The 26,544-nt window shown below is 54.0% G+C and overlaps 1 protein-coding gene across 1 annotated transcript; it reads left to right on the top strand.

Moving 5' to 3' along the window:
- The first annotated feature begins 10,428 nt into the window (after window positions 1-10,428).
- Window positions 10,429-24,890, top strand: DENND2D (DENN domain containing 2D). The gene is made up of 13 exons (XM_062594781.1): window positions 10,429-10,558; window positions 12,221-12,472; window positions 16,355-16,539; window positions 17,194-17,306; window positions 17,429-17,498; window positions 18,515-18,592; window positions 18,706-18,846; window positions 20,772-20,920; window positions 21,112-21,289; window positions 21,566-21,607; window positions 21,956-22,046; window positions 22,474-22,713; window positions 23,215-24,890. Exons 1-13 carry the CDS (start codon window positions 10,429-10,431, stop codon window positions 23,274-23,276), a joined length of 1,731 nt encoding a protein of 576 aa, XP_062450765.1. The 3' UTR covers window positions 23,277-24,890.
- Window positions 24,891-26,544: the final 1,654 nt, after the last annotated feature.

Raw genomic sequence — 26,544 nt, forward strand, 5'->3', positions numbered from 1 at the left:
TTCTTTCAATTTCATGCAAGAAAAGCAATTTAAAGACCTCAAAAAGAGATCAATACTGAAACTCCAGCTCATAAGGAAACACACACTCAAATTTCTCTCCCATTTCAATTTGGGTGCGCACAGTTGAAAATTAAATGCTTCCTCTGGAAAAGAACATCAATGCAATTATTACACTTGAAGTTTTTGATTTGAACAAAACTCAGGTTTTTAACCAGATCAATGACATTTAAGTGCTGTTTTCCTGTTGACTCACAAGATGACTCATAGGTTAAGAGCAAGTGAATCAACGCAGTTGATCATCAAGACTTATCTGGGCCAGGTTACTGTAGCGTACTGGCATCTTATTTATTGGCACATTGCCAGCGAGACCACTGTACGTTGAATAAATTCAAACACAGAAACACTGTACCCCCTGCCGTAGATCGCAACAGCCATCTGTGGCACGTTGCCCAAGTCCAAAGTCAAAGACCTTCACTGGGGTACAAGCCGTGGAAGCTGAAAGTTTGGTTATCCACCACGAATGGACGCTCTCATGAGGTGTGACACAGGAGGTAGACAGGGAGGGAAAACATCGCTCTGTGGAGTCACTTCAGCAATGACAGATGTGAGCAGGGTGTCTCAGTTAAAGCCCCTCCACCAGTGCAAGCAAACAATATTGTGATGAAAGAAATAAAAGGAAGTACCACCTAGTGTGAGTCCTCTGATGCTTAACACAATAACAAATGAGCAGGATTAAAAATACATCCAGTGACCAGTATTAGCTGTTTGTATGGGTAGCTGAGGGCTTGAACATTAAAATACTGCCTGGAAAGTCTCATGTTCTAGGGTCTCTTCTAACACTGGATTTACCAAATAGCTTTGGACAAATACCTGAAACATTTTATGCTTCCGTTCATCCCTCTGCAAAACAGGAACCTCCCAGGAAGAGGCTGTAAAACAAGATAATTCACTTGGAAGTGTGCTTACACCCCAAAACAGCCAGGTTCCTCTTCACCCAGGTTTGCCAAGCTGGGAAGTCAGTGGCAGGGACCTGCTGGGGAAAAGGCCAGGCACGGTTGTCTCCAACAGCTGATGTGTTGGTACGAGAAGATGGATGATGCCTCAGACAGGTGGGCTAAATCCTAGAGGCTTCAAAGATTAAAACCAATGTGTAGACAGGGCTCCCAGATTAGAAGGGAGGTGATGAGGCCTTTCCATTTGTATACCGTAACGCAAAGCGGAGATACCAAAGGCCCAGAATAAATGAAGGCCCTTGTCCTCCTGGTGGGAAGGGTTCCTTGAAGCCATAACATCCTCTGCACTTTTCCTGTCTTGCTCTCCTCTTAGTGAACATCCTTGAAGAGTCTGGATGGGCCCTTTGCACCCTAGGAGGACTGCAAAAGCAACAGCACAGCTATCACGTGCTGTCACTTGGACAGCCACCACCAACTTCAGGTGTGGTGTCACCATGCCCCTAGTGCAAGCGGTGCTTTACCAGGGTGAAGGACAGAGCCCAGCTCCACAGGGTTATATCATCAGGGTCAACAAGCAGAAATCACCCATGATATGTACTGGGGAGGGGGGAAGATGAGGGGACACCCAGGCCTACCAGTCCCCCACACACACGCACTGCTGTCCTCCCTCCTCCTCAAAGGGGCATATTCAAAACCACTTGATGGAGTTAGTTTCTGCACTCTAATCTCTCTGTGGCCCCATGCAGCTCTGGGTACGTAACATTCACAGTCCTCAGGAGCCACCACAAAAGGCCCAGGACATGCCCAAGTCCCTTGAATTTCAGCACAAGAGAGGTGCCTAAATACTTCTGGCCGTTCCTAGTCACAGATACAACTGAGATGGTTCCCATGATGGGCTGTCTCGTGCCTGCACAGCCTGGGGAACCCAATGCCTTTGGCTGCTTTTCCCCCCTCCCTGACCTTGTCTGTCCCCTCTCCTCAACGGTGAAGTCAGACCTGAAGAAAACCAGGGAGCTCACTGGGAAAGCGCACAGCCACAAGCACGGCTGCAGGGCTGAGATTCAGGCAGGCTCAGTACCCTATCTGCCATGCCACATCTCGCTCAGCTCTGAGCAGAAGTTTTTCCAGACTCCATGTCACCACGATATTCACAGCAGGCTGAGTCAAACAGCCGGGGCAGGCAGCAGGTGGGCTGGGACGTAGGCAAGCTTTCCACTTTGTGTACCACACGCAAGCAGATGCTTACTTCACCAGGAAGCAATGACAGCGGGCAGGGTCTCCAGGGCTGAGCTGTGACGTGGGCTCCACTCACGGCAGCTCAGTCCCTCTCCTTGAGTCCCCAGGGAGAGCACCTGTTAGCAGTGCTGCTCTGGGGCATTAAACTACCATTGCCTTAAGATTTCCTTATCTGATCTACAAAACATAGCCAGGTAATAAGAAAGAGACATCTTTGGTGCAATTCAGGGTATCTTCAAGTTACTGCAGAGCATCTCTGCCTGGCACACAGTACAGTTCATGCAACACCACCTGTATGGCCAGGTGAGGGGAGTGGCAGTGTGTGCTCCAAATCATCCTCGTTGCATGGGGAAACATGTTAGCTCACATGAGGTGTGACCGGCATCAACAGCTTGATTCAGCAGTTAGGGCAAGCAACAGGTTTGCCCCCCATCAGATGCTCCCATGCCAATGGCCAGCACTGGCTCGTGAAGTAGCACACATGGGAACCTGGAGCCAAATCCTCTCTCTGGGATGGGAGAGAAAAAGTGCTTCCACATCCGGACAGGGATTGTAGTTGCAAACACCCAGCCCTCTCTGACCATCAGCCTCTCTGGATTGTTATTTCTGGGCTGTGATGGGATAACTCCTGTGGAAGGATCACTAAAATTTTGGGTTAGGGCCTTGGAAGGAAGGGGAGTCCAAGAGAACTTGTTAATATTCAAGTATCACTTCCTCCAAGCTCAAGATTGGTGCATCCCTATGAGTAAGAAGTCGAGCAAAGGGGACAGGAGATCTGCAGGGATGAGCAAGGAGCTCCTGGCAAAACTCAAACAGAAGAAGAAAGTACACAGAATGTGGAAAATGGGACAGGCCACTTGGGAGAACTACAGGAATGTTGTCAGAGCATGCTGGGATGCGATGAGGAAGGTTAAGGCCCATTTAGGATTAAATCTGGGCAAGGGATGTCAAGGACAACAAGAATGGCTTCTTCAAATACATCAGTGGCAAAAGGAAGATGAGGGAAAATGTGGGCCTGCTGCTGAATGGGTTGGAGGCCCTGGTGAAGAAGGATGCAGAGAAGGCAGAGTTCCTGAGTGTCATCTTTGCTTCAGCCTTTACTGCTAAGGGCAGCCCTCAGGAATCCCAGACTCTGGAGAGAAGAGAGATGGTCTGGCAAAAGGAAGACTTTCTCTTGATGGAGGAAGATCATGTTAGAGATCTTTTAGGCAAACTTGACACCCACAAATCCATGGGCTTCAATGAGATGCACCCACAAGTGCTGAGGGAGCCAACATTGTGCCTTGTGGTCAAGAAGGCCAATGGTATCCTGGAGTGCATTAGGAAGAGTGTTGTCAGCAGGCTGGCTGAGGAAGGTTATCTTCCCCCTCTACTCATCCCTGGTGAGGCCACATCTTGAGTACTGTGCCCAGTTCTGGGCTCCCCAGTACAAGAGGTATGTAGAACTACTGGAGAGAGTCCAGTGTAGGGTTACAAAGATGATTAGAGGACTGGAGCATCTCTCATATGAGCAAATGCTGTGAGAGCTGGGCCTGTTTAGCCTGGAGAAGAGAAGATTGAGAGGGGATCTTATCAAAGCATACAAAAATCTTAATGGAGTATTTCAAGAGGATGGTGCTGGACTCTTTCCAGTGGTGTCCAGCGACAGGACAAGAGAAAATGGGCACAAACTGAAACACAGGAAGTTCTGCCTGAATATGAGGAGGAATTTATTTACTGTGAAGGTGACAGAGCACAGGAACAGGTAGCTCAGAGAGGCTGTGGAGTCTCCTTCTCTGGAGATATTCAAAACCTGCCTGGACGTGATCCTGTGTAATGTGTTTTAGGTGACCCTGCTGGAGCAGAGGGGTTGGACTAGATGATCTCTAGAGGTTCCTCCCAACCTCAACCATTCTGTGAACTCTCCTCCTAGCTGGCAGGTGGAGACAACTAGGGACACCTACACAGGGATACCCTGATTTTGCCCAGTGTATCGCTAGAAGCTGAGTCATGGAGCTCAACATCATTATCAAGTCCTCTCCAGCCTGGGTATGGCACCACAGGGGGCAACCAGAGCAGCACTGCCCATGTCTCCAGCTGAAATAACTGCCATAGTAGCATCCACAGGGCTGTCGCACATTACAGTCACAGAGCAAGGTCAACAGCACCCTCCAAATCAGCAGCCACACAGGGCAGGACTGGTGACCTCCAGCAGCTGCGCCCGGGGACCAGCTGGAATGGGACGTGATAGGAAAGTAGGACCGCTCACACACCTTGGCACCATGTCAGTCACCTCTTTGTGCCTCAAGCCCCAAGAAGCAACGTCTAACCCCAGGCATTGCTCTGCCTTTGGCATTTTTTCCAGTCTCACTCTATGTCTGGGGCTGCTAGACTGAGTTTACCTAGGACAAGAAGGCAGGAAGCCCACAGGGGCTGAGCGCCTGCCAGTCTCACTGTTCTCAGCCTGCTGGGGGTCACCTCTACCTGAGGCCTGGGGACAGCAGCTGGGGATGCCAATAAGGCTCCGGCACCACCTGTCCTGCCCTGCTCTAGGGCAGGCAAAGGCTGCAAGAAGTGACTTTTTTTTTCTCCTCTCCCACATTAAAAGTCAAAGGTCCATAAACCCACAAAATGTTACCACGTCACCTTTACTGCTTTATTTAGCAGGTTTTATGCACCTTGATTGCATCCAAGTGACACACACCCAACTATCTCCCCCAGCCATGCAAGGCATTATATGAATGCTAGTTAAAAATACAATCCTTTGGCCAGCAAACCTAAAGGCTCTGCAAGAGAAGGGAGGAGAAAACGTCCTAGCCCCAGGCTCCACCAATACCAAAGATTGGTTTCTTTGTCTTCTTGTTTCAGCAGGAGTCCTAGATGCTTGCTCTCCAAGCTCTTCATTACACAGGGGCAGACACCATCACCCAGAGCCCCCCTTTGCTCACCTCTGTGCTGATGGTAGCACCCGCTGTCTCCCAGTCAGTCCAGTTGGTGCCCAAGAAGGTGTCTAGCCCTAATGTAAAGAGTTCAAGGCACTAGAAGCCCCTGCCAAGGTGCATTGTCCCATTGGCCAGTGACATATATTTGGACAGGCACATGCTCCCAATCTCATCTGACTTTCCACTGTCTTCTTGGATTGCCAGCATTACCTCAATCAAGGACCTTTTCAAGTGTCTTCAAGGCTCCTCCCTGGTCTCCAGTCCCTCACTACCATGGGATGGTGTCTCCCAGCTCCTCCCCAGCTTTCTCACATCAACTCTCTCAATTTCCTTTTCATCCACCTACCTCCTGGGCCATTCCAGCCTCTTCTCCCTGTTCTCTCCCCATCCTCTCCTTCCTCTTTGCTTTCTAACTTCCTTCACCTCCCTCTCATGCTCTGATGCAGAGCACCTGCTAAGAACCTGCCATGCTCCAGCCGAGACACAGCCTCAACTGGAACACTAACAGCCTGCTTGGCCAGAGTGGAGTAGGGTTTGGAAAGCCTGGAGGCAGTCTGTACCATCAAGGGGTCTGAGGCCATGCAGCAGCCTTTTGAGGGGGTTCACACAGTGAGAAGTATGCAGGAAAAAGAGATGTCTTTCTCCAGAGGTTTGACTCTGGACATCAGCTTGACTCCACTTCCTTTGGTTGCTGCTCCACATGCACAGCCCGGAAAGAGGGGATCTGAGCTGTTTAGGGAGTGGGACAGTGACTGGTGGCAGCTGGGGGCAGAATCACCTCCCAGCCTCACCCCTATCTCCATCCTTTCAACGCAGGAGGGAAGGCAACTCCTGCTCAGCCTCATCAATCAAGGTTTTTCTTGTATCCCTAGGCCATAAGTGGGGGAATAGGTCTTTATCCCAAAGCCCTGTGACTCGCTGCGTGTCCTGATTAACTGGGAAACCCCTCCAATATGTGGCATGCACAGAGCCCTGCCCTGTCCCTGCTGCACATTTCCCTGCTGCCACCAGAGAGCATCATGCGGACACTGAAAAAAAAGCTTCTCTCACCCTGAGCTAATCTGAAACCTTCCTAATATTGTGCCAGGCTTTGGGATGATGCTGTCCCCTTTTTGCCTGGTCTTCAAAACAGAGGTGACGTCCCCACAGTCAGATGTGGCCTAGCTCTGCTTTGGATGTAGGCAGTCAACTGGCCACAGTGTGTCCTGCTGCCATGGACAGAAGGACCCAGCCACCTCTCTCCTGCCCATCCTCATCTGAAGTAGCCCTGTGACTTCTCAGGAGCAGGCATCACCCCAAAGCACCTCCAGAGCAGCTAGGCCAGGACATGAGCTTCAGAGAGCAAACACGCTTTGATTCATTGCACAGTAATACAGGCCCTGCAAGGAAACAATATAGGAAGAGAATGCTCCATCCTCCTCCTCCTCATCCATGCACACACCAATGCAGCATAGATGCTCCTGCATTTTTGCAGGGCTTTCATCAGGGCTGTGTGTGCCAGGCTGGCTCCCCTCTCCTGGAGGCTTAGGTGATAGAAGAGATCCCAAGGGGACTGGTGCACAAGAAGGAGAAGTTGGGGGTCCCATGCATCTCAAGAACTGGGCACCGTCATAAGGAGGCCCTGTGGAAGGAGGAGGACACCTCAGGCAAGCAACAAGATGGATGAACAGACTGTCCCCACCACCTGCTCCATGATAGACCCAAGTCACAGAGAGATCCAGCCCTTTCTACAGACTGGAAATGCCCCAGGATCCCACTGGAGGATTCATTCCTCCCTGGCACCTTTAAAAGCCCCAGGGATGATGTGCCAGGAATGTGAAGCAATACACCAGGCTCTCACCCTGTCTGGAAATGGGCCCTGGGTGCCACTGAAGCTGAGAAGCCAATTTAATTTCACAACCTGCAAATCCCTTGGGGAGGTGAACACCAGGACCAATTATTTTCTGTCCCTGGCAGCACAATTTGCAAAGGGAAATACCAGGGCTCCATTCAAGTTCAAAACTTCCTGCAAATCAGGTCATGACCTACATCCCACCCTGCCGTCTGACTGATGAAAAACGCTCTTGGGGTTCCCTTTTTTATGCTGCTTATGACTATGGTCACCTCTTCCTTGCAGAGAAGCCAGTGTCCTTTTGCACTCCAGCATAGCAGCCAGCAGGGACGGACAGAGTAGCCAGTTATCTGATCCTGTCAGCTCCAGTGTAAACTTAGCATGGCCTTTTGGAAAGTACTTGCTGTGGCAAAACATGCAGTAAATCACTGCTCCGGATGCCAACAATATTTTGAGATTAGCAAAACTTACAGGGCTCCTTGGGTGAAAGCTCAGACTGTTTGAGGTTGAGGTCTGCAGCCCTGCAAACTTGGGGGGAGGCTCTTGTTACCCCTGTCCCTCCCCACCTCTGAGCTGCAAATGCTTTTTGCTCCTTGGAGGGAGATGGGGCCAGGAAGCGGGCTCACCATTGTGCCTGGAGATGTAGGACCCCCATGTGCACACAGGTGCCCACCCTAGTCTGCGGAGGAGCAGGACTCACCTTCGGATGTCCCTTTCCCAGCAGGCATAGGCGCTACCGCTGCTCCTGCCTTCCCCTTCCCGGATCACTCAGCCCAGCTTGGAAAATCCCCAGTTTCCTCCTTTTATTCATCAAGTAGTAAATTAAGCTCCCTGCCAGCCACCCCAGCCCTCTTCGGCATCGCCCTGCAGCTCTCCTCGACTTACCCCCAGGCCTGGGCCAGCCACCGAGACTGTGGTGCCCAGCACAGGCACTGTGGGAGCAGGGAGACCCAGCACCACTGCCCAAGCTCAGCCCCAGCTCGTGGTCTTCATCATCCCCAGCATCCCTGGTGCTAGTGAGGTCGGCTCAACCACAAAGTTTTGGAGCAGAGACTCCTGAGACCCTTAAAAAGGGTCAGACCCCACCACCTCCATCCATATGTGCCATGAGTTCCTTGGGCTCAGTCAAAGGCTAGTTCCACACCACGGACCTGACTGAGGGGCAAAAAAAAGTGGAAGTGCTTTGAACTGAAAGGAGAAAGGAGCAGTAAACACCTGGAGGTCAAAATTGGGTGCATCCAGCCTGGAAATCCACTGTACACTTTGCACAGGGCGGATGATTAACCCCTGACCAAGGGCCCAATGCTCCCAAGGGCCAGTCTGGATGGGACTTGGCTCTCAGAGGAATTTTAACCCAGAGCAGGTTACTGGCTCACTATGGGAGGGACTGGGGAAGATCCTGCATTACACCTGAGGCTGGGCTGTGCAGCTCGACCCTTTCCATCTATGGATGCCCCTCCGCACAGAGTGATACCAGCCCGGCTGTTAGCCTGTAAGCTGAGATGTTTTAACACCTCCTGACTGTCAAACAGCCCCAGAAAAGAACAGTTTCCCTGCACTATATTTGAAAGGGGGGTTGCAGACCAGCATCAATCATCACAGGCAGCTCAGCGCTGCCCTATCCCCTTAGCCAAACACCAGCTCCAAGGAATCCTAAAGTGGTATTGAAACACCTAAGATTAAAACCAGTTCAGCACAAGAAAAAGCAAACGAGTCTACTTTGCTTCCTAATCCCCAGAGGCTTGGCACTCCCCTCTGCAACAGCCAGGGCTAGAAATGGTTCCTAAAACTAAAAAATTAGAATTTTTTAGGCAACAACCTTCAATCCCTGGGGTTTGTGACTTGGATACCAAGCTGTCTGCACCCTGGGCATTGGAGCAAGGGCCTTTGGAGGTTAGAAGATGCACCTTGCTAGGAAGTCCTCATTTTGCTGTCCTATGAGGGCTGGCATCTCTCCTCCTTGCCCAGTCCGGGATTGCTTCACTCACAGTCGCAGGCTGGAGCATCCCAGCTTGCCCTCAGCCTCCCTATCCCAGCAGGTCCCGGTGCACCCATGGACATCAGGCAGAAGAGGGGCAGGCAGAGGATGTCACGTGGCACCTTGGGTTTGGGAGCTGGGACGGACCACAAGGAACCAAACAGGCAGGAGAGTGAAACGTCAGCAACAGAACCAGTATAAACACAAGTGAGCTGAGCCTGCACATTTTCAGCTCCCTGGAGCGGGACTACCAGGCAAGAAAGAAAAGTCTCTCTGGAGGAAGGTGCCCTCTCCAGCAAGGTGGGCAGCCACTGCAGGACCCAGCTGGACTACCAGCCTCCCTGTAAATACTTATGTGCTCTAATGCTGCCATCCAGTGGGAGAAATGCCCTGGTGTGGAAAAGGAGATCCTTGGGGTCGGAGCAGAGTCGAGGGGCCACAGCCTGGGCCTTCTCCTGGGAGGAAGAGGAGGAGGAGGAGGAGCCGTGAAGCCCCTATGCCCTAGCACAGAGTCGAGGTGGTGGGGACACCCCAGTCCCCTGTGGCAGAGCTGTCACGATCCAGAGAATCACCGTAGCTGACCCCAGCTCCGCAGCAAGAGCTCCAGCTCGCCGCGGTATCTACCAGCATCTGGATGTCTGCAGTATGAATACATGGGAAAACACGATGTTTGCAGAAAGGCAAATTCCAGCCTCTATTTATCAGCACTGGGGCTGAGAGCAAAGAGAAAAAAAAAAAAAAAAAAAAAAAAAAAGCTTCCTGAGCTTGGTTCGCCGAAGCGGAACAACTTTGGCTGCGGTGACAAAGCAGCACAACGGCAAATTTTGCATCCGTGGTGGCCAGAAACCCCGAGAATCCCACAATGCGCCCATTTGTTGTCACAGTGGGTGGCTGGATTCCCGCAGAAAGGAGCTTTCAGTGGAAATATTCAAAAGTTCAAACTCTTTTAGCGACGCAAGGTTTAGCTTGATTGTGCTACGGGCACAAAGGGACAGTGTTTCCCTGGGAGCAGGGAGGTTTTGTGGCTGGAAACACGGCTCTTTTCTTCTGCAGACAGAAGCTGCGTGAGCAGATTCGAAGTGTTATCGAAGCGAGATTACGGTTAGAGATTTGCCTTAAAGGGAGAAGACAGAAAAGGGTTGTGCACGTGGAAGAAAAAAAAAAAAAAAAAAAAAAGAACTTGGGGATTTCTTCTGGGCAACAGAGCCACTCTCAAGGTGGCTTTGGTTTCCAGAAATTCAGGGAGTTTTCTCCAAAATCGAGGGGAAAAAACCCTAAATTTTTGTCTTCGCTTTGTACCAACATGAAATTTCTCCTCTATGCAACACAGCCCATGCATACAAATAAGCTGCTCTTTCCTCCAGACAGCTCAAGATCTCTTCCATCAGCTTAAGTCCAGTGTGAGGCAGATCCTGCTGTCCTCCAAACCAGTAATTACCCAGTAATCTTAATGATTCACCAGCAGCACTCTTGCAATGCTCTGGTTTATAGGCCTGAGTCCTGACAGAGATGTGGTTTGAAAGCATCCACCACCCCTGCGAGCTGGTGAAGGCAATTTTTTCCAGCTGCAAATTCAGCCCCGAGCTGGGGCAGGTGGCTTACGGCAGGCAGCTTATGCAGGGCCACCCCACTCGTAGCTGTAAGGTGGGCTGGCTTGGGGCTTGAGGCTGATCTCTTCAATAAAATAAAAAATAAAAAATAAAAAATAGTTTAAAAAATTCAGTAAAAGAAAAAATAAGCTGGCTAAGTGGAAACAGCAATAAACACATGTATTATAGTTGCAGAAGCTGATGGAAGATATTACAAACTATAAAATGAGGCTATTTGACATAGGGCATCTAATCCACATCCATCCCACTGAAGAAAACAGCCATACTCCGGCACCAAGGCTAAGGACTGCACACAACTCATCACACTTAAAATCCTCCTGATTTTAGCTGTGCCCAAAGCACCTTCCATGTGTTTTATTTATGGTAGAGGCAGAACCTAAAAGTAGTAGAAAAACCATTAAGGGTCTGGGCAAGGAAAAGGGATTTTTAAAAGACCATTAAGGGTCTGGGCAAGGAAAAGGGATTTTTAAAAGATATCACTGGTCTTAAAGAGACTTTCCCTACTGATGGGTCTGAAGGGGTAAAACAGTGAGCGATGGCCCAGTAAAGCAGAACAGCCCCATAGACATTTCCATCATGTGTCCAGAAAGGGGCAGCTGGCACATTCCCAAAGACGACAAACTTCCCTCTTTTCCCATAGCGAGCAAGGAGGGCAACAGGCACCTACAGGCAAGATGAGCCAAAGAGTCGGCCGAGGCGCCTCTGAGTCACCTGATGTGGAATAAATCTCCGCCTAATGGAGCAACGCCAGCATGGGTGAAAGCACAGCCCGGGCTGGCGTTTCCGAGAGGAGCCAGGAGGAGCTTTTGCAGCCGCGTTTCCAACCTGGGAAGCTGTGAGGAGGCTGATATTCAAGAAAATGAAAGTGCAGCACTATAATAAATAAAGGGCGGCTCCACTGATTCCCCATCATGTCCCAGAGCCAAGAAGGATCTGAAAGCCACTGACAGAGTGCCTTCATTTAAAGAAACCTGCCTCAGAGCAGGAGATCCCCAGACCTCAGTCACCTGGAAGGGATGGTTCAGCATCACCCCTAGCCCTACTGCCTTGGGCACAGTCCCTGACACCAGCGGGCTCCTGGCGTGTAAAAGGTGTTGAGACATTCAGAAATGCCAGACCATGGCCCAGGTAGAAAGGGCTGGAGATTTGGGACAGAGCCACATGTCCCAGGTGATGTAGGGCAGAGCCACCCCTCATCTCCGGGAGGCAGCAGTGTCCATGTCTCAGTGCCGTGGTGGTGGGGCTGCCAGGCTGTCACCATCCCCCGATGTGCCTTGCACCCCTGCGCCTGAGGGCTGCCTTCCCCATACCCCTGTGCCCGGTGCTTCCCAAATCCCTTTTCCCAGTGCTCCTGGGATCCCCATCCCCAGATGTTCCCAGCTTCTCTGTGCCCAGTGCTCCCGGGATCTCTATACCTAGATGGGCTCCTTGCTCCTTCGTACGCTGTGCTCCCAGTTCCTCTGTTGCTGGTTCTCCCAGGACCCCGGTGCCCAGGTCCTCCCAGTTTCTCTGTGCCTGGTGCTCCCGGGACCCCTATACCCAGATGTGCTCCCGGCTCTCCTGTGCCCGGTTCTCCCAGAACCGTCTTGCCCAGGTGCTCCCGGGACCCCCGCTCACGGCTCCCCCGTGCCCGTCGCTCCTGGGACCCCTATAGCCAGGCGTGCCCCCAGCACCCCCGCTCCCGGTGCCAGGTGCGGGCCGGCCCCGCCGCTCCTCCTCTCCTCTCCACCCCGTCCCGTCTCGTCCCGTCTCGTCCCGTCCCTCCTCCCCCGGGAAAGCGAAAGCGCGGCGGGCGGAAGCCGTGCCGCGCCGTGCACTCCGTGCCGGGGCCGCGCCGCGCCGCACCGGGGCCGCACCGGGGCCGCACCGGGACCGCACCGGGGCCGCCATGGCCTCCATCGGCGACTTTTTCCGACGGAGCCTGCGGCGCTCGGATCGCAGAGGTGAGCGCCGGGAGGGGCCGCCGCGCCGTGCACCGCGGGGGCGCCGGGGGCCGTGCGCTCCGCTGCCGCTGCCCGCTGCCCGCTGCCCGCTGCTGCTGCTGCTGCCCGCTACCCGCCGCTGCCCGCTGCTGCTGCTGGCTGCCCGCTGCCAACTGCCAACTGCCCGCTGCCCGCTGCCCGCTGCCCGCTGCTGCTGCTGGCTGCCCGCTGCCCGCTGCCCGCTGCCCGCTGCCAACTGCCAACTGCCCGCTGCCCGCTGCTCGCTGCCCGCTGCTGCTGTCGGCTGCCCGCTGCTCGCTGCCGCTGCCCGCTGCCGGCTGCCCGCTGCCAACTGCCCGCTGCCCGCTGCCGCTGCCCGCTGCCGGTGCCAGCCCGCGGGAGCGGGGGCTGCTGGCAGGCGGAGCGGGGGCTTTTCCCGGGCAGCGCGGCTCGGACACACCGGCAGCGCAGTTCTGGGCACCGGCACCGGGCTCCACAAGCCCCCGGCCGGGGCGGTCCAGCAGCTCTCACCGGCCCAGCCCCCTTCAGCGCTGCCGCCCGCGTAGGGTCCCCCATGGAGCCCTGCTCTGCTCCAGCACTGGGGCAGCACCCTGTCCCCTGTGGGTGCACCCTACCTCGGGAGCATACCCCATCCCCTGGAGCGTTATCCCATCCCCTGGGGATGCACCCCATCCCCCTGGGGCAGCAGCCCCCGCAGGCTCCCTCCTCCAAGCGCACGGGAGCCTGGCAGGCAGGGCACGCTGGAGCAGCGTCACGGCCCGCGAGCAAGGCGGCCACACAGGCCACTGCAAACCCAGCTGGGACGCACCGCGTCCAGCCTGAGCTGGCTCTGGGCATCCAGGAGGGCACAGTGCCCTCAAGCACAGGGCAGAGCCTCAGCACAAACAGGAGCCTTCAGAGGCCAGGGCAGAAATCAGTCATTTGTGAGCGTTTTGGCAGTAGGGGACCGACAGTGGGGGCTTTCTGGCTTGCCTAACTATAGCTCACGTGGTGGCAGTGGGTCGCAGCCTGGTTCAGGCCAGATCTGTGTTCAACTGCAAGGAGAAACTGGGACCCATGACGCAGAGCAGGCTGGGGCAGCCGGTGGCTCTTTGGGGCTTGCTGCAACCCTGCTTTGGAGTCTGTTTTGGGCTGGCTGGCTCCCACCCCAAAGCAGATGTGGTATCTCGCCCGGTTTTCAAGCTCGGCAGAAACAGTTCACTGAAGCCAAAGCCATTTCCTTTCTGCTGGGGGAAAGTGAGTGCCTGCGCAGGGCGCCCAGGACGTGGAGCAAAGCTCCTGCCCGCTGCAGCAGGGCCGGCTGCAGAATCCTTATGCAAATGGCTGCGTGGGGCTGGGAGATCTTGACACCACGTGGGAGCCTGGGAGCTCCTCGGGCAGAAACAAACAGGTTCTACCATGCCACAAAGCGGGCCCCAGTGCTGCCCTTTGCTCTCAAGGAAACCCCCCTGTGGGCTGGGAAGCCAATGGGGCGCAGGCAGGTGCTGTTTGTGCTGCGAACTTTTTTTCCTTTTAACACAGGCAATCCTGGGGCACATGCGGGCACAGCAGCCTTTGCTCTCCCCGTGTCACCTGCAGTAGGAGGAAGAGGTGGAAATCCACAGCAGCTGCAGCCTCTTATTTTCCCACTCACAGGACCCACATTCCTATTGACCCCCTCCACAGGCCAGGTCAGCTGAGGACATTCCCCTCATTGCAGGGCTGAGGGAAGGGTCACAGCAGTCTCAGTGCCATGGCCTGGTGCAGGAAGACCATGTCCAGGAGATGATTCCTCCACCGAGGAGGACTGTGGGGTGATCCTCAAATCTTCTCGGCCTGGGCTAAGGCACAATTGGTAGAGCGGCTCACGTGGTCACACATGGGCTTGCCAGCAAGTGCACAGAGTCCATGTCCCTGGGCATCACCGAGCACATGAAGGACCGGTAACCCTGCCAGTCACTGGGAGATCTGAGTATTGGTGCTGTATTAAATCAGTCCAATACTGCAGGACATTGCATGGCCCCTTACATCCCCAGAGCCTGTCTTCCAGCCCAGGGATGCGATATATTCTTTTAAGGTATTACACTATGCCCACAAAGGCTTTGCAAACAGACCCATGCTAGCTTGTGGCTTAGAGGCGGAGGCCTGCTCAGTATCAGCCCCGGCAGGGCTTGCTGCACTGATCCACGCTTCAGGCAGCAGCGCGAATCTGCCTGCAGGGGCAGACCCGCAATCCAGTGGACAACCCACCGGGGACTCGGGGGGTCCCCTAGATTTTTGAAAATCCAGCTGATAAGATTCAAACCCAGCTATCGCTTGGCAGCAGGTCTTGTATTCCTCAAATAGAGGAACTGCTAAAAATCCCATGCTGGGCACGTGAGAGACAGGGTAGATGGGATCTAGCTGGACTTTCACTTTACCCTGGCAGCTGGACGATGCAAGACAAATGCCAAGCGCTGAGTTGGAGCATCTTGCTCTGCTGTTACCTGGGTATTTACATGCTGAGCAAAAACCATGGCAGCCATGTCTCATCCTTGAGGTGCTCCTGGGCTTTCTCTCACATGCTTCCTGCTGCACTGCAGGGAGAGGAAGCAACTCTTTGGGATGCGTTTTGCCTTGCCAAGAGGAACAACTTTGACTGCTGAGGTGGAGCGGCCCAGGGCGAAGCTGTGCTGTGGGTGGTTTCATGCACTGCCCTGGATTGGGAAACGTGTTTCTGTTCCTCGGAAAGGGACCTCCTGGCTGGTGGGGTGCCTGGTGGGACAGGTGCTGTGGCTCCTCCAGCCAGGCTCACATGGACCTTTTCTGCCCCCATCAGCTCCCGATGACCTGGAGTGAAAGGTGGAAATGTGTTTCCAGACTAGAGGGGCTGGCTACAGAGCAGAAAATGGGAGATGGGGGCTGTCCATCGCCCGAGTACCACATGTAGTTAGAGGATGCTAAGGTGGCTTTCAGAGGGGACCATTGTGCTGGGGAGGGAGAAGGACAAGCTGAGCATCGGCGAGCCCTAATGGACAGCCCACTGCAGCTGAGCTGTGGCACAGCGGAAAGAGCCTGGGCAAGACTCCAGGATACAGGGACAAATTGCAAGAGTTGGTTGCCACAGTTTATTTCCCTGCCGGTTATTCCTAGCTCAGACAATTCTGTTCCAGCTCCCAGCCAGAACCAGAGCAGGGACTGAGCCTGGGACATAGTCAGTGCTGCAAACTGGGAGATTTAGAAAGTCGCAGGCAGCTGCCAGGAGCTGCAGTGAGGCCTGGCTGCCCAACCATGGGTCGCCTGCTTGCCATTTAACTCATATCCTTGCCAGCCCTCCCATTGCATTGCCCAGCCACAGTCATCATGGGACCTTCTGAGATGTCCAACGCGGGCTCTTTGCATTCTGGTTTCTAGTTTTTCGGGTTGTGGCTGTTCCCAGCTGTTCTCCCCGACCAGCAGAACAAGAAATATGATGTCTTGGGGAACTGCATCACTTTGGGAGCTGCAGCTTAAGGAAAACTCTCAAGTCCCTTATTTGCAAGCAGCAGAGTTCCCAGGACTGAGGGCATCTGGCAGGGAGAGGTTTGGATTCATTTTACTGGAGTCTCTGGAGGCATTTGAACAAGACCTAGGCTGTTTGTTTGCTGGGTTTTTGATGAAAGGAAATGGATTCAACAGCTCTAAAGCCATTCCCACACCTTCACCTCAGGTTTCTTCTCCAGAGACCTCTGGGATCCCACGTGCCAGCTCCGCTCTGTGCCCTTGCTTGGGTTGGGGTGAAGGAGGGCTCAGAGATGTCCAATGCTGCCCAGGCTCTGGGGCTCTTTGATTTCACCCAATAGACCCATAAAAGCCAATTTTTGTGCCAAGGCTGTGATAACTCCTTTGCTTGCTCAGGCACCTTTTCTTTTCTTTTGGCTACAGAAGGAAAAGAGGAACCCCCAGCAGCAGAAAGCAACCCCTTACGGGGGTCCCAGGGGAAGGCTGGAGACCGCAGCTCTGTCCTCTATTCAGCCAGCCAGTTCTTCTTTGAGTACCTGGTGGTGGTGTCACTAAAGAAGATGTCAGATGGCCGTTACGAACCCAAGATATCATACCAGTTCCCAAAGGTATCCAGCCCCACATTTCCAGGCATGGGAGGTGTATGAAGTTAGCCACAAGCTACAAGGACTTTTGCAGGAGCCATGGGACTTTTTCAGCTTGTGGGAGACCAGGAGATGGGTCTTCTGAGGTTAAGTGGAAACAGGGAGGTTGCTTTTTCCACATCTGTAGAGCCAAGGAGAAGGGGAACAGAAAAATACCCCTGCATCCTGGAGCTGCACATCCAAACCTCGGGGCTTTGCCTGCCACAGGCTAGGATCACTCTGATGGTTCCTCTCTGCTGTCCCAGCCCAGAGCCACAAACCCCAAGAGAAAAAACTCCTTGATGCTCCTTGGTTTCTTATTTCCCCAAAGGGAGACCCCATTCCCAGTCACGGGAGCTCCAGCAGTGAAATCACATCTCAGAGCAGCAGCACGTTGGGGAGAACCATGGTTTGCAGAGAGGTCCATGGCAGGAGCCCTAGGCACCTCTGCTTTGCCTCATTATCCATGGTAAAAACACCAGGAATTGGGACTTTGGGTATGCTCACCCAGGGCTGTGCAAACACCCACCGCTTCCACCTGAGCCAGGAGTGGCTTTGGGCTGCCAGACGTGCCCTGGGGTGCAGGGGACACCGTGAGCACCCTCTGCCACCCTGACCCAGAGTGTCACTTTGTTCTAGCGCGAGAACTTGCTCAAAGGCCAGAAGGAGGAGGAAGAACGTCTCTTGCAAGCCATCCCCCTCTTCTGCTTCCCCGATGGCAACAACTGCACCCCCGTCACTGAATTCACCAGGTACCTGCCCCGCTGCGGGGGGGGGGGGGGGCTCAGCTCGGCCGTGGTCTTCCAGACAGCCACCCCTGGGGATCCCCTTCCCCCAGCAGCAGCTTGAAACAGGACTCCTTCTCCCCTTGCAGCGAAACCTTTTCTTTCGTCCTGACAAATGTGGATGGCAGCCGGAAGATTGGCTACTGCAGGCGGCTGCTGGTGAGTGTCCTGCCGTTCGTGCCTCCATCCTCATGCTGCCCCATCTCCATGGTGCGGACGCGTTTTTTTTCTCCCATGCCCAAAGCACAGCCTGATGCTGGGCAGAGGAAGCAATGTTTGCGGTATTTGCATAGCCCAAGGCTGGCCCAAACACCCCGAATTCATAGAATCATAGAATCAGTATGGCTGGAAGGGACCTCTGGAGATCATCTAGTCCAACCTCCAAATTAGCAGTGTAGGGCCAAGGCAGTGTAAAGAGGAACAGGAGGAAGACTCGGAGAAGGACCAGAGGAAAATCCAGTTGGAAAGGAAAACAACAGACTGGGAACTCATCCCACTGGTCCTCATTTCAGTAGGAGGTAGGATTAGCCCAGGAGGTGGTGTGGAGCAGGGCAGAAGGTCTTGGTGGATGTGCAGGGGAGAAAAGTTCGTGAATGTGGGCTCTGTACCAAAATGACTAATAACTTTGGCATTTAAATTGCTTTATCTGGGACCTCTGCTTTTACGGCACTGACTGCGTCCTTGGCCTGAGCTCCAGCTCTGAAAACCCCCTGGCAGGTGATCAGCGTTTTTTTCCTTGTTGAAATGTCAGAGCTGTCCATGTGTCCCCATGAAGTGGGGGTTACTGTGGTCCTCAGTTCCCTCCAGGCACGTGACACTTTCCCATACATTCCCAGAGACTGCAGGCAAGATCCACCAGCAGGCTGTGCAGCAGCTTTGCCCCGGGTGCTGGCAGAAATGTCTTTCAAGCTGCTGCATCAGTCATGCCCACATGAAGAAACTGGAGATGGGGTCCAAAACCGGTGCTTTGATTGCATTCCGAGTTTCATGTTGAGACACCTATCGTGGGCAAGTCGGCTTCTCTCCGAGCTGCTGCCAGCAGCTCAGGGATGTGCTGGAGCTGAGGCACCCGGGGCCACCTCCAAGGGTGGGAATTGAGAGCCATTTCCCTTCACCCAGTGCGGCAGGGCCAACACATGTGCCCTGGAGATGCTAAAACCCTTTTTCCCTTCCAGCCAGCCGGCCGTGGCACCCGCCTCCCTGAGGTCTTCTGCATCATCAGCTGCCTGGGCTGTTTCGGGCTTTTCGCCAAGGTAGGGATGCAGCGGCTCTGTCCATCGTGGTGGTGGTCCAGGAGCTGCAGGGGCCACCGTGCCCCATCCCTGCTGCCTGCTGGGGTTTGACAGCCTGTTTTTGCCTCCCCCAGATCCTGGACGAGGTGGAGAAGAGGCGCCAGATCTCCATGGCGGTCATTTACCCCTTCATGCAGGGCCTCCGGGAATCGCCCTTCCCAGCTCCAGGGAAAACTGTCACGATTAAAAGTTTCATCCCCGAGTCAGGCACAGAGGTTAGTGGAGGGTTTTGGGGCTCAGTGCACCATGGTGGCTCCCAGGCTGCTCTGACAAAGGGAGCCATGGCCATCACCGGGAGCACCCAAAGGGAGCCGGAGCTGTGGGTGGCGAGTTAGGCTGCCGGGAGCCTTTTGGTTCAAGGGACACAGGTGCCTCCTCCTACCTGGGACAGGAAGGGGGTGGTAAGCAGTGAGGATGAGGATGGGACACGCGATGCCACCCCAGAATGGCTGCTGCATCAGACTCAAGCTGGAACCAGAGGTGTGTTACCCACATCTGGATTTCTGAAATGGCACTTTGAGCACATATGTTTTGTCCCAGAAGGTCCCAAGACCTTTCTCCAGTGTGGAGGAGAATGTTGCATGCTCCACCATGAGCAACCTTGGCACTGCTTTTACCCCTTCCTGCCAGCTCCAAAGCAGCTTTTGCCTCCGCAGCAGCTTCCTCTTCACACCTCGGTGCTCAGTGTGGCCTCAGCACCTGCCCTGCTTCAGCTGAGCACCCAGTTGCAAGCATCTAGCCAGCCTGGCCCCTACCCGCCACACTGCTGGGAAAAGAGCTCTGCTGAGGGCACGGTGCCCGTAGGGCTCATCACGCCCACGCACGGTCCTCCCAGCCAGGTGCCACGCCAAGCTAGCATAGGCAGCAGCTTTCCTTTTGCTTTTCCTTTCTTTTCCTTTCTTTTTCTTTCTCTAGCCGGGGTGGGAAAGCAGGGGGAACCTGCCCTGGCACGGGGCCCACGGGCGGGTAGGTGAGGCTCAACACTGAGCACGGGGATGTGTCTGAGAGTGCGTTTTGCCAGCTGGCTATCAAACTGCAAGTGATTTCTTCATCCAGGAAGGCTTGTGCAAGGGCTTTGCCCATTGCTCAAGCTCTGGCAGCGGCCCAGGCTGTCAGGAACGCACCTGGGGGTGAGGGAGAAGGAAGGAGCACGGGGCCGTTCTTCGAAAGAGCTGCAGGTCAGGGCGCCGGGCGGGAGCAGGGCGCAGGAGATAAATGGGAAACCGGGGTGGGGGGGGAACGCAAGCACTGGGTACCGCGAGCGCCGGGAGCCAGGCATCCTCCAGGATCGGGGCCAGAAAGGGCTGAGCTCCACGCTGACGGCTGGGACGATGCTGCTTCTTTTGCTTCTTTGCTGGAAGGGCGTTGCAGCGTCCTGAGGAGGAGGGGAAATTCCCACCCCAGTGAAGGAGGGGAAATTCCCACCAGGGAGAACTTTGGGAGAGGGGCCAGGGCTTAAGGAGCTGGGCAGTGCTGTTAATCCTTCGCTAGCTGCTGTCTCGGAGCAGCAGCGGGGAGAGGCGCGGGCCGGGCTTAGCAGCCTGCCAGCCAGGGCTGAACTGGTGTCTGGAGCCACCTGCAAATGCCCACCGGGGAACTGGCCTTTGGGACATCCTTGCTAGCAATGCAGTGAGTCCAACCGCACAGAGAGCCTTTGGAAGGAGCTTGTGTGGCTTTTCTAGCGGAAGTTTTGCCCTAATTCCTCCTTGCCTTTCCTGGGGGACTTTCTCCACTGTTGCTCTCAGGCAAGCTGCCAGCCACTCGGATCCTGACATCTCCCTGCTGGTCTCTTAGCAGTGACTCATGAACATTGAAAAAAAGAGGTGTTTTGGTTAAAAATTTGCTCAATAACCCCCCACAGCACAGATCCCCCACGAGCTTCCCATGCTTCCTTAGCTTTGCACATCCCTTTTTCCAGGGGAATCTCCAGGCAGGACAAGCGCAGGTTCATCCCACACAGGAGGGACTCACTAAGGATGCTGCAAACTCTTGGGGCAGATTTGGGCAGCACCAGGGGCACTTGCGGTCATTAATGGCTATATCGCAGAGCAGCTCCTCAAGCACCATCCATCATGGGTCCTCATCCCGCACCACGGGGCCGGCGGCTGGGTGCATGAGGGTTCCCGCTCTTCCTCCCCAGCTCATCGAGCTCACGCGGCCCGTGGACGCCCACCTGGAGCACGTAGAGTTCCAGGCGTTGCTGCAGCGGCTCAGCCCCCACCTCATCCTGCACATCTTCGCCTCTGCCGTTCTGGAGCGGCGGCTCATTTTCCTGGCAGAGGAGCTCAGGTAAGTCTCAACATGTTTGGGGAGGAGAAAAAAAAATAAGAAAAAATACCTCATATCTCTTGAGAGAGCATGGGATGCAGAGGGGGGGATGCTCCTCCTCGGAGCCATGAAATTCCTCCCTTCCTCACTCAATGCCAACGCAACCAGAGCAAAGGCGCTGGGCTTCCCCACAACGCATCCTTGTCCCACAGCGTCCTGTCGCAGTGCATCCACGCGGTGGCCGCTCTCCTCTACCCCTTCACATGGGCTCACACCTACATCCCCGTGGTGCCTGAGTGCTTGCTCGACACTGTCTGCTGCCCCACACCCTTCATGGTGGGCATCCAGATGCGTCACCTGGAGCGGGTCCTGGATCAGCCAATGGAAGAGGTATTGTATCACGGCAGGGAAGGCATCTGGCAGGAGCCACCAGCAACTCCATCACCCTGGATTTCTGCTGGCTCTGAGGTTGAAGGCTCTGGATGGGCCCTTTTCCCAGTTGGGAAGGACGGAGGCTGGGGCTCCTTGCGTGTCCCCTCTGTCAGCACCTGGGGCAACACCTCCATCCCGCTGGGTGCTGCCATGCCCCAGAATCAAGCAGGACCTGCAGCCCTGACCCTTTAGCTTTGGAAAGGCTAAAGCCAGCTGCTCTCTTGTTTCTTTTAGGCTCTGCTGGTTGACCTGTGTGAAGGGAAGATCCTCCGTGCGGTAGGTCCCCACCGGGCAACGCATGGGGTTGCCTGGCCTGGTTGTCCCTAGGAAGGACCCCTTTCCCTATCCTTTCCCATTGCACGATGGCTTTCATGCTGTGGCATCAGGGCCATCTCAGTGTCACCAACCCAGGGGGATTTTCCCACAAAGGGAATTCTCTGCTGAGAAAATCAAGCAGCAGCATCTGCACAGGACACACGTCCCATAGGAATCCGGGCAGCCCACTCCGAGTGTCGCCGCTGCAGCCCACAATAATTAATGGGCACCGCGTAAAGTCCCGCAAACGAGCGTGTTGCGGCCAGGTTCCCATGGGACCAGATGCTTCAGTGGCTCGTTGCCTTGCAGGTGGGCGACGAGGAGGAGATCTTGCCCGCCAAGCTGCAGAACGAGGTGCTGACGTCCCTGAACAGGCACAACAACAACAACAACGTGCAGAGTAAGCCGATGGCTCGATAGCCGGCCCAGCATGTGCAAGCTGCCCTCCACCCATGGCTGGAGCACTCAGCAAAGCAGCTTTCCTAAATGTGTCTGGTTTTGCCCTAATTTATAATAGAATTCAGTCCCCTGGTAGGAAATCCCTTGGCCTTTTTCCTGTTCTGAGAAATGGGCAAGCAGGAGCAATCAATTTTGCTGAAAAACTCAGTTTTCACCAATGCAAAAGATGCAAAGACGCTGCCACCCTGGACAGCAAACGCAGCCCATGCTCCGTGAGCAAAATTAGCTGTGGGTTGGTCTTGGTTCATTAGCGGGTGGAGATGTTAAGCAAGTAACCCTTTCTGGGGATACGTGACCGTGAACCAGCTCCATCCTTCCCGTGTTTAGCGGTCCCATCACCACCTCTCACACTCTTTGTCCTCTTCCAGCGTCCGAGCAAGTGAACGCGCTCGTCTCTGAGGCCTTCGTGCAGTTCTTCGTCCGGCTGGTCGGCCACTACGCCTCGCACATCAAGTGGGGCAAGAGCGGCCAGGGCACTTTCCAGGAGCGGGCCTTCTGCAAAGCCATCACCTCCAAGACCAACCGCAAGTTTGTGAAGAAGTTTGTCAAGACCAACATGTTTTCCCTATTTATTGAGGAAGCAGAGAAGAGCAGGATCCCCCAGGAAGGTAAATGCCTCCGCCTCTCTTTCCCATCCAGAAATTGCAGCTCCTCAGCCCCAGAGGATGCTCAGGGCAGTGGATGCCAACGCATCTCTGCCTCCAGCTGAGGCATGGGTGTGTGCCGGCTCCATTGGTCCTTCCTCCTTCCCGGAGGTTTAGGGGACGCTGGGCAGAGCAGAGCCTCCTGCCAGCCTGGTGTCCATGGTGCGACCTGCCCAGGCGCTCGGGGCCGGGCACAAGCTTGGTTGCTGCCTTCTTTGCCCCTTTTTTTTGGGGGGGGGAACTTCATAGGGCGGGCACAGACCAGGGTCTGCCTGGGGTTAGGGAGAGGACTGACACGATCCCAGCTTTCTGCTTATGGTCTCAGGCTATCAGCGCTTGGGTATTCGCATCCTCAGCATCTCCCGTTTTCTTGCTCCCTTGCTGGGCGCGTAGAAACGCAAAAGTTGAACGAGAACGTGTGGCCCAAACGCCCACATTCACCCGACGCCTTTTTCTTGCCCGCAGCGTATTTCCAGCAGAAGATAACAGAATACCACGAACAAAAGAAGCAGCGAAGGGACTCCTGAAGCCCGGCCCAGGAAGCGAGGAGCAGGCCTGGGGGCCGAGCAGGTCTCTGCCAGCAGACCCGACCCGCATCCCGTCGGCGGGCAGAGCGCGCCAGACTCCGCCGGATCCGTCTGCCGGTGCCTCCTCATCCGCCTGCACCGTGAGCCGTGCAGGCAGCCCTGAACACCAGTTTCTTCCCTATTTTTTTTCCACTCCTCAGGGCACTTTTGCACTGGAAAATGTTTTTGCACAGAGCTAGCAAGCAGGCTGTGATTTTTTTTCCTGATCTTGCTAGCAACCAGGACAAACCGCAGCTCTCGCGGTGCCCAGCTCTGCATGGAGCCATCGGGACGCCACGCGGAGACGGAGGGAAGGCAGGGAGCAGGCGCCTGCTGGCTGCGGGACACCAAGGCTTGGAGAGTAAATGTTAAAGAAAAAAAAAAGAAAAGGAAATTACCTCTAATTAAAACAAAGCTAGATTTTGCAAATAAGTCATGGCCCATCACATGCATTTCCAAGGTTTCTATTATTAACACTTGTTTCACTCTATTTTGTATCAAGATACGCTCGGCAGCGGCAGGAACTCGAAAGTCTCGGTGGATTTTAGGGCCGTTTCCTCTGTGGCAGCTGCCTGCTTCGCTGTTACCGCTGTGAGCAACACTCCCAGTTTAGCTCTTTGAAGAAACGAAAATATTCTCTTCCAGGAGGTTATTTATTTGTGCTGCAATCAAACAGCGAAGGCCACAGGGCTGCATCTGGTAGTGGAGGGAAACGGCAGAGCAACAGCCCTGGGTAGGGAGGAAGTATTTATTAAAATTCAACAGCAAACCATGTCGAGGTTCTGCTTTTTTCCTGGCTTTGGTGCCAACTGCCCTTAAAACCTTGCAGTTCTTCTCCGCGCTGCCTCTGAAAGGTGAAGCCTGCAGCACATTTTAAGCCGCGTTACGGCCCCTCTCCCTTTCCTACCGCGTTCATCCGGACAACGAATATCACGGCACGGAAAGCCGGCGCCGGCTGCGGACCCGCCTGGTTCTTCCCGGCCGAGCCGGGGCCAGAGGCTTCTCGCCGGCAAGGGCCGGGATGGAAGATGCAGCCGCGTCCTCGCAGGCTGGATGGCGTCGCCGACCCGCCGCACCGCTCGGTCCCCGCCGGACGCGCGCTCGCGTTTGGGTGTTTATCAAAAGCAGGCGTTGCTACAAGTTTTGCCATAGCGCTGTCATCGAGCGTCACGGCGAGAGATTTTTTTGTACAAAATTCAGCTGTCGGCTGACTTTCAGAGCTGTTGAGCATTTGACTAATGAAAATGAGCCAGATGCGGAGGGCGTTTATTTTAAAGTAACGGTGTTTGTGCAGTCATGCACAGGACTGATGGAAAAAGGAAAAAAAAAAAAAAAGGTAAAAGAGCTGCGCAGAGTGTGGAAACTGTGAACAAAAATGAAACTTTCTCGCCACGGTGACAGAAATTTGTTTATTTTTGTTCAAAGCCATGTGTGCTGGGGGGAGGAGGGGAACTATTTGTTAAAAAAGAGAGGCTTTGGGCACTGTAGATATCTTCCCTCGTTCCACAAGTTTCCCCTCCTGGGTAGAGAGAACGCTACAGGTAGTTTACATTAAAGATTATTTGTTGGGGTTTTTTCTGTGGGTTATTTTTTTTTTAACATGCTTTCCTGCCAGCAGAAAACAGCAAAGGAAATCAAGGGCACCCATCAAGAACTTGTCCCTTTTAAAAAGACTGCTTGTTCCCCTTCTCCTGCTCTTCATTGCCCTGCAGAGAAGATGCTTTTTGGTTGTGAAGTGCAACACATCTCATCAAGATGTCCTGGCTTTCAAGGTAGCTCTTTAGTAATGAAGAATTGGAAGTCACATAACGGACTGGATTTTATGGTCAGCAGTCGCTTAGCCTTTGCATGAGAAAAGCTTTATAGGTTATTCCTTAGCTGCTGAAGGGAGCAAGGAAGATGGGCAAAAACTGATTAAGTTTAAAAGAACATATTGTTCAAAAGGAGCCAGCGTGAGATTTCAGCAAGGGTTAGCTACAGTGAGACAGAAGCGTTGGCGCCAACTTGCACGACTGTCGATCAAAGAATAGGCTGAAATGCGACCTTACGTTACTCAAAGCACCTTTTCTTTTACCTCTATAATCAAGAAAGGCAACTAAACCCATTTCCAGTGATCTGTGGAGCGTACCAGTTCCTAGCTCAGTTTCTCGGTCGGCTAAGGGAAGACGAATGAGGGCAGCAGGGACAGGTACACAGCGAGGGGAGCAGCAAGGGGGGCTTTCCAGCACTATTTTTTCCCCAACCTTGCAGCATCTTCACATTTACAAGTGGCTCAGCGTGCTAAATAGAGAGATAAAACAAGCCCAGGCTCCAAATCTGCCCCAGGACTCCCCAGCTCCCCCCCCCAACTCCTACCCTATCTTTTCCCCTTCAGTACATTTTTACTCTTCCTGAAGACACTGTCCTTGTTCCCTAAGCCCTGTGTGACTGATGCTGCTGTGGAGCAGCAATTTTTAAGGGCTTCTTGAGTGAGGTTGGCCTGACATTAGAAAGCACCTCGATATTGCCATGTTTGCTTTCTCATCTGGCTGGTTCCACCCAGCAAGAGCATTTCACACCCTCCGTTTCCTGTGCCGAGGGTGGACGGACTGGATATTGCAAGAAGCACGTGCAGCCCAGCGATCGATCCAGATCAGCAAAGAAAGGGGACACTGTGCTGAAAGTCACGGTGGATGCGGAAGAAAAATACCCTATTTATTTCTTCTTTGAGTTTAGTTTGCTTCTTTTAAACCAGCTGCTTATAGCTGAGCACTTTGTGTTTGCTGTTGCAGACCCTCAGCTGCTGTTTGTTAGCAGCATGGACACATCCAGCTGGGTTCAGGTCACAGTGTAGTGAACTAGCAAATCTCAGAGCATATTTTTAAGTCCATCTTCGAATTCCCCCTGCTCAGGATCTGTCTAACACTCGATCTAAGTCCGGAATAGTAAATAAAACAGTGCCAGGGAATGTTTCCCGGAACTGGAAAGTGCTCATTTATTCTGCTAAATTGTTAACATACTTCCCAGCATAGTATTAGCCAACTAACACTCATGCAAACAATTCCCAGGCACTGTTTGGGAGTCAGCTCAGGAATCCTTTCTGATTCACAGTTTGGTCCCTGCTATGCAGCTGCTCTGTTTGGGAGATAAGTTTCACAGTACAGTGTGTGCCAGCTGGCCTCAGTGCCAGCAAATAGTCCTGGGCATATTTAACCTACAAGAGTCAATGCGGTTATTATTGCTAAGTGCT

This window comes from Rhea pennata, chromosome 25 (genome assembly GCF_028389875.1).
Source record: "Rhea pennata isolate bPtePen1 chromosome 25, bPtePen1.pri, whole genome shotgun sequence".
Taxonomy (NCBI): Eukaryota; Metazoa; Chordata; class Aves; order Rheiformes; family Rheidae; genus Rhea; species Rhea pennata.

What these genes read in the sequence shown, in the direction of transcription:
- DENND2D (XM_062594781.1), top strand. Translation starts at nt 10,429, where the DNA reads ATGTGGTTTGAAAGCATCCACCACCCCTGCGAGCTGGTGAAGGCAATT. An exon ending in TTCCTGGCAGAGGAGCTCAG is followed by an intron (nt 20,921 to 21,111) that starts GTAAGTCTCAAC and finishes CTTGTCCCACAG; the next exon opens with CGTCCTGTCGCAGTGCATCC. An exon ending in AAGGGAAGATCCTCCGTGCG is followed by an intron (nt 21,608 to 21,955) that starts GTAGGTCCCCAC and finishes GTTGCCTTGCAG; the next exon opens with GTGGGCGACGAGGAGGAGAT.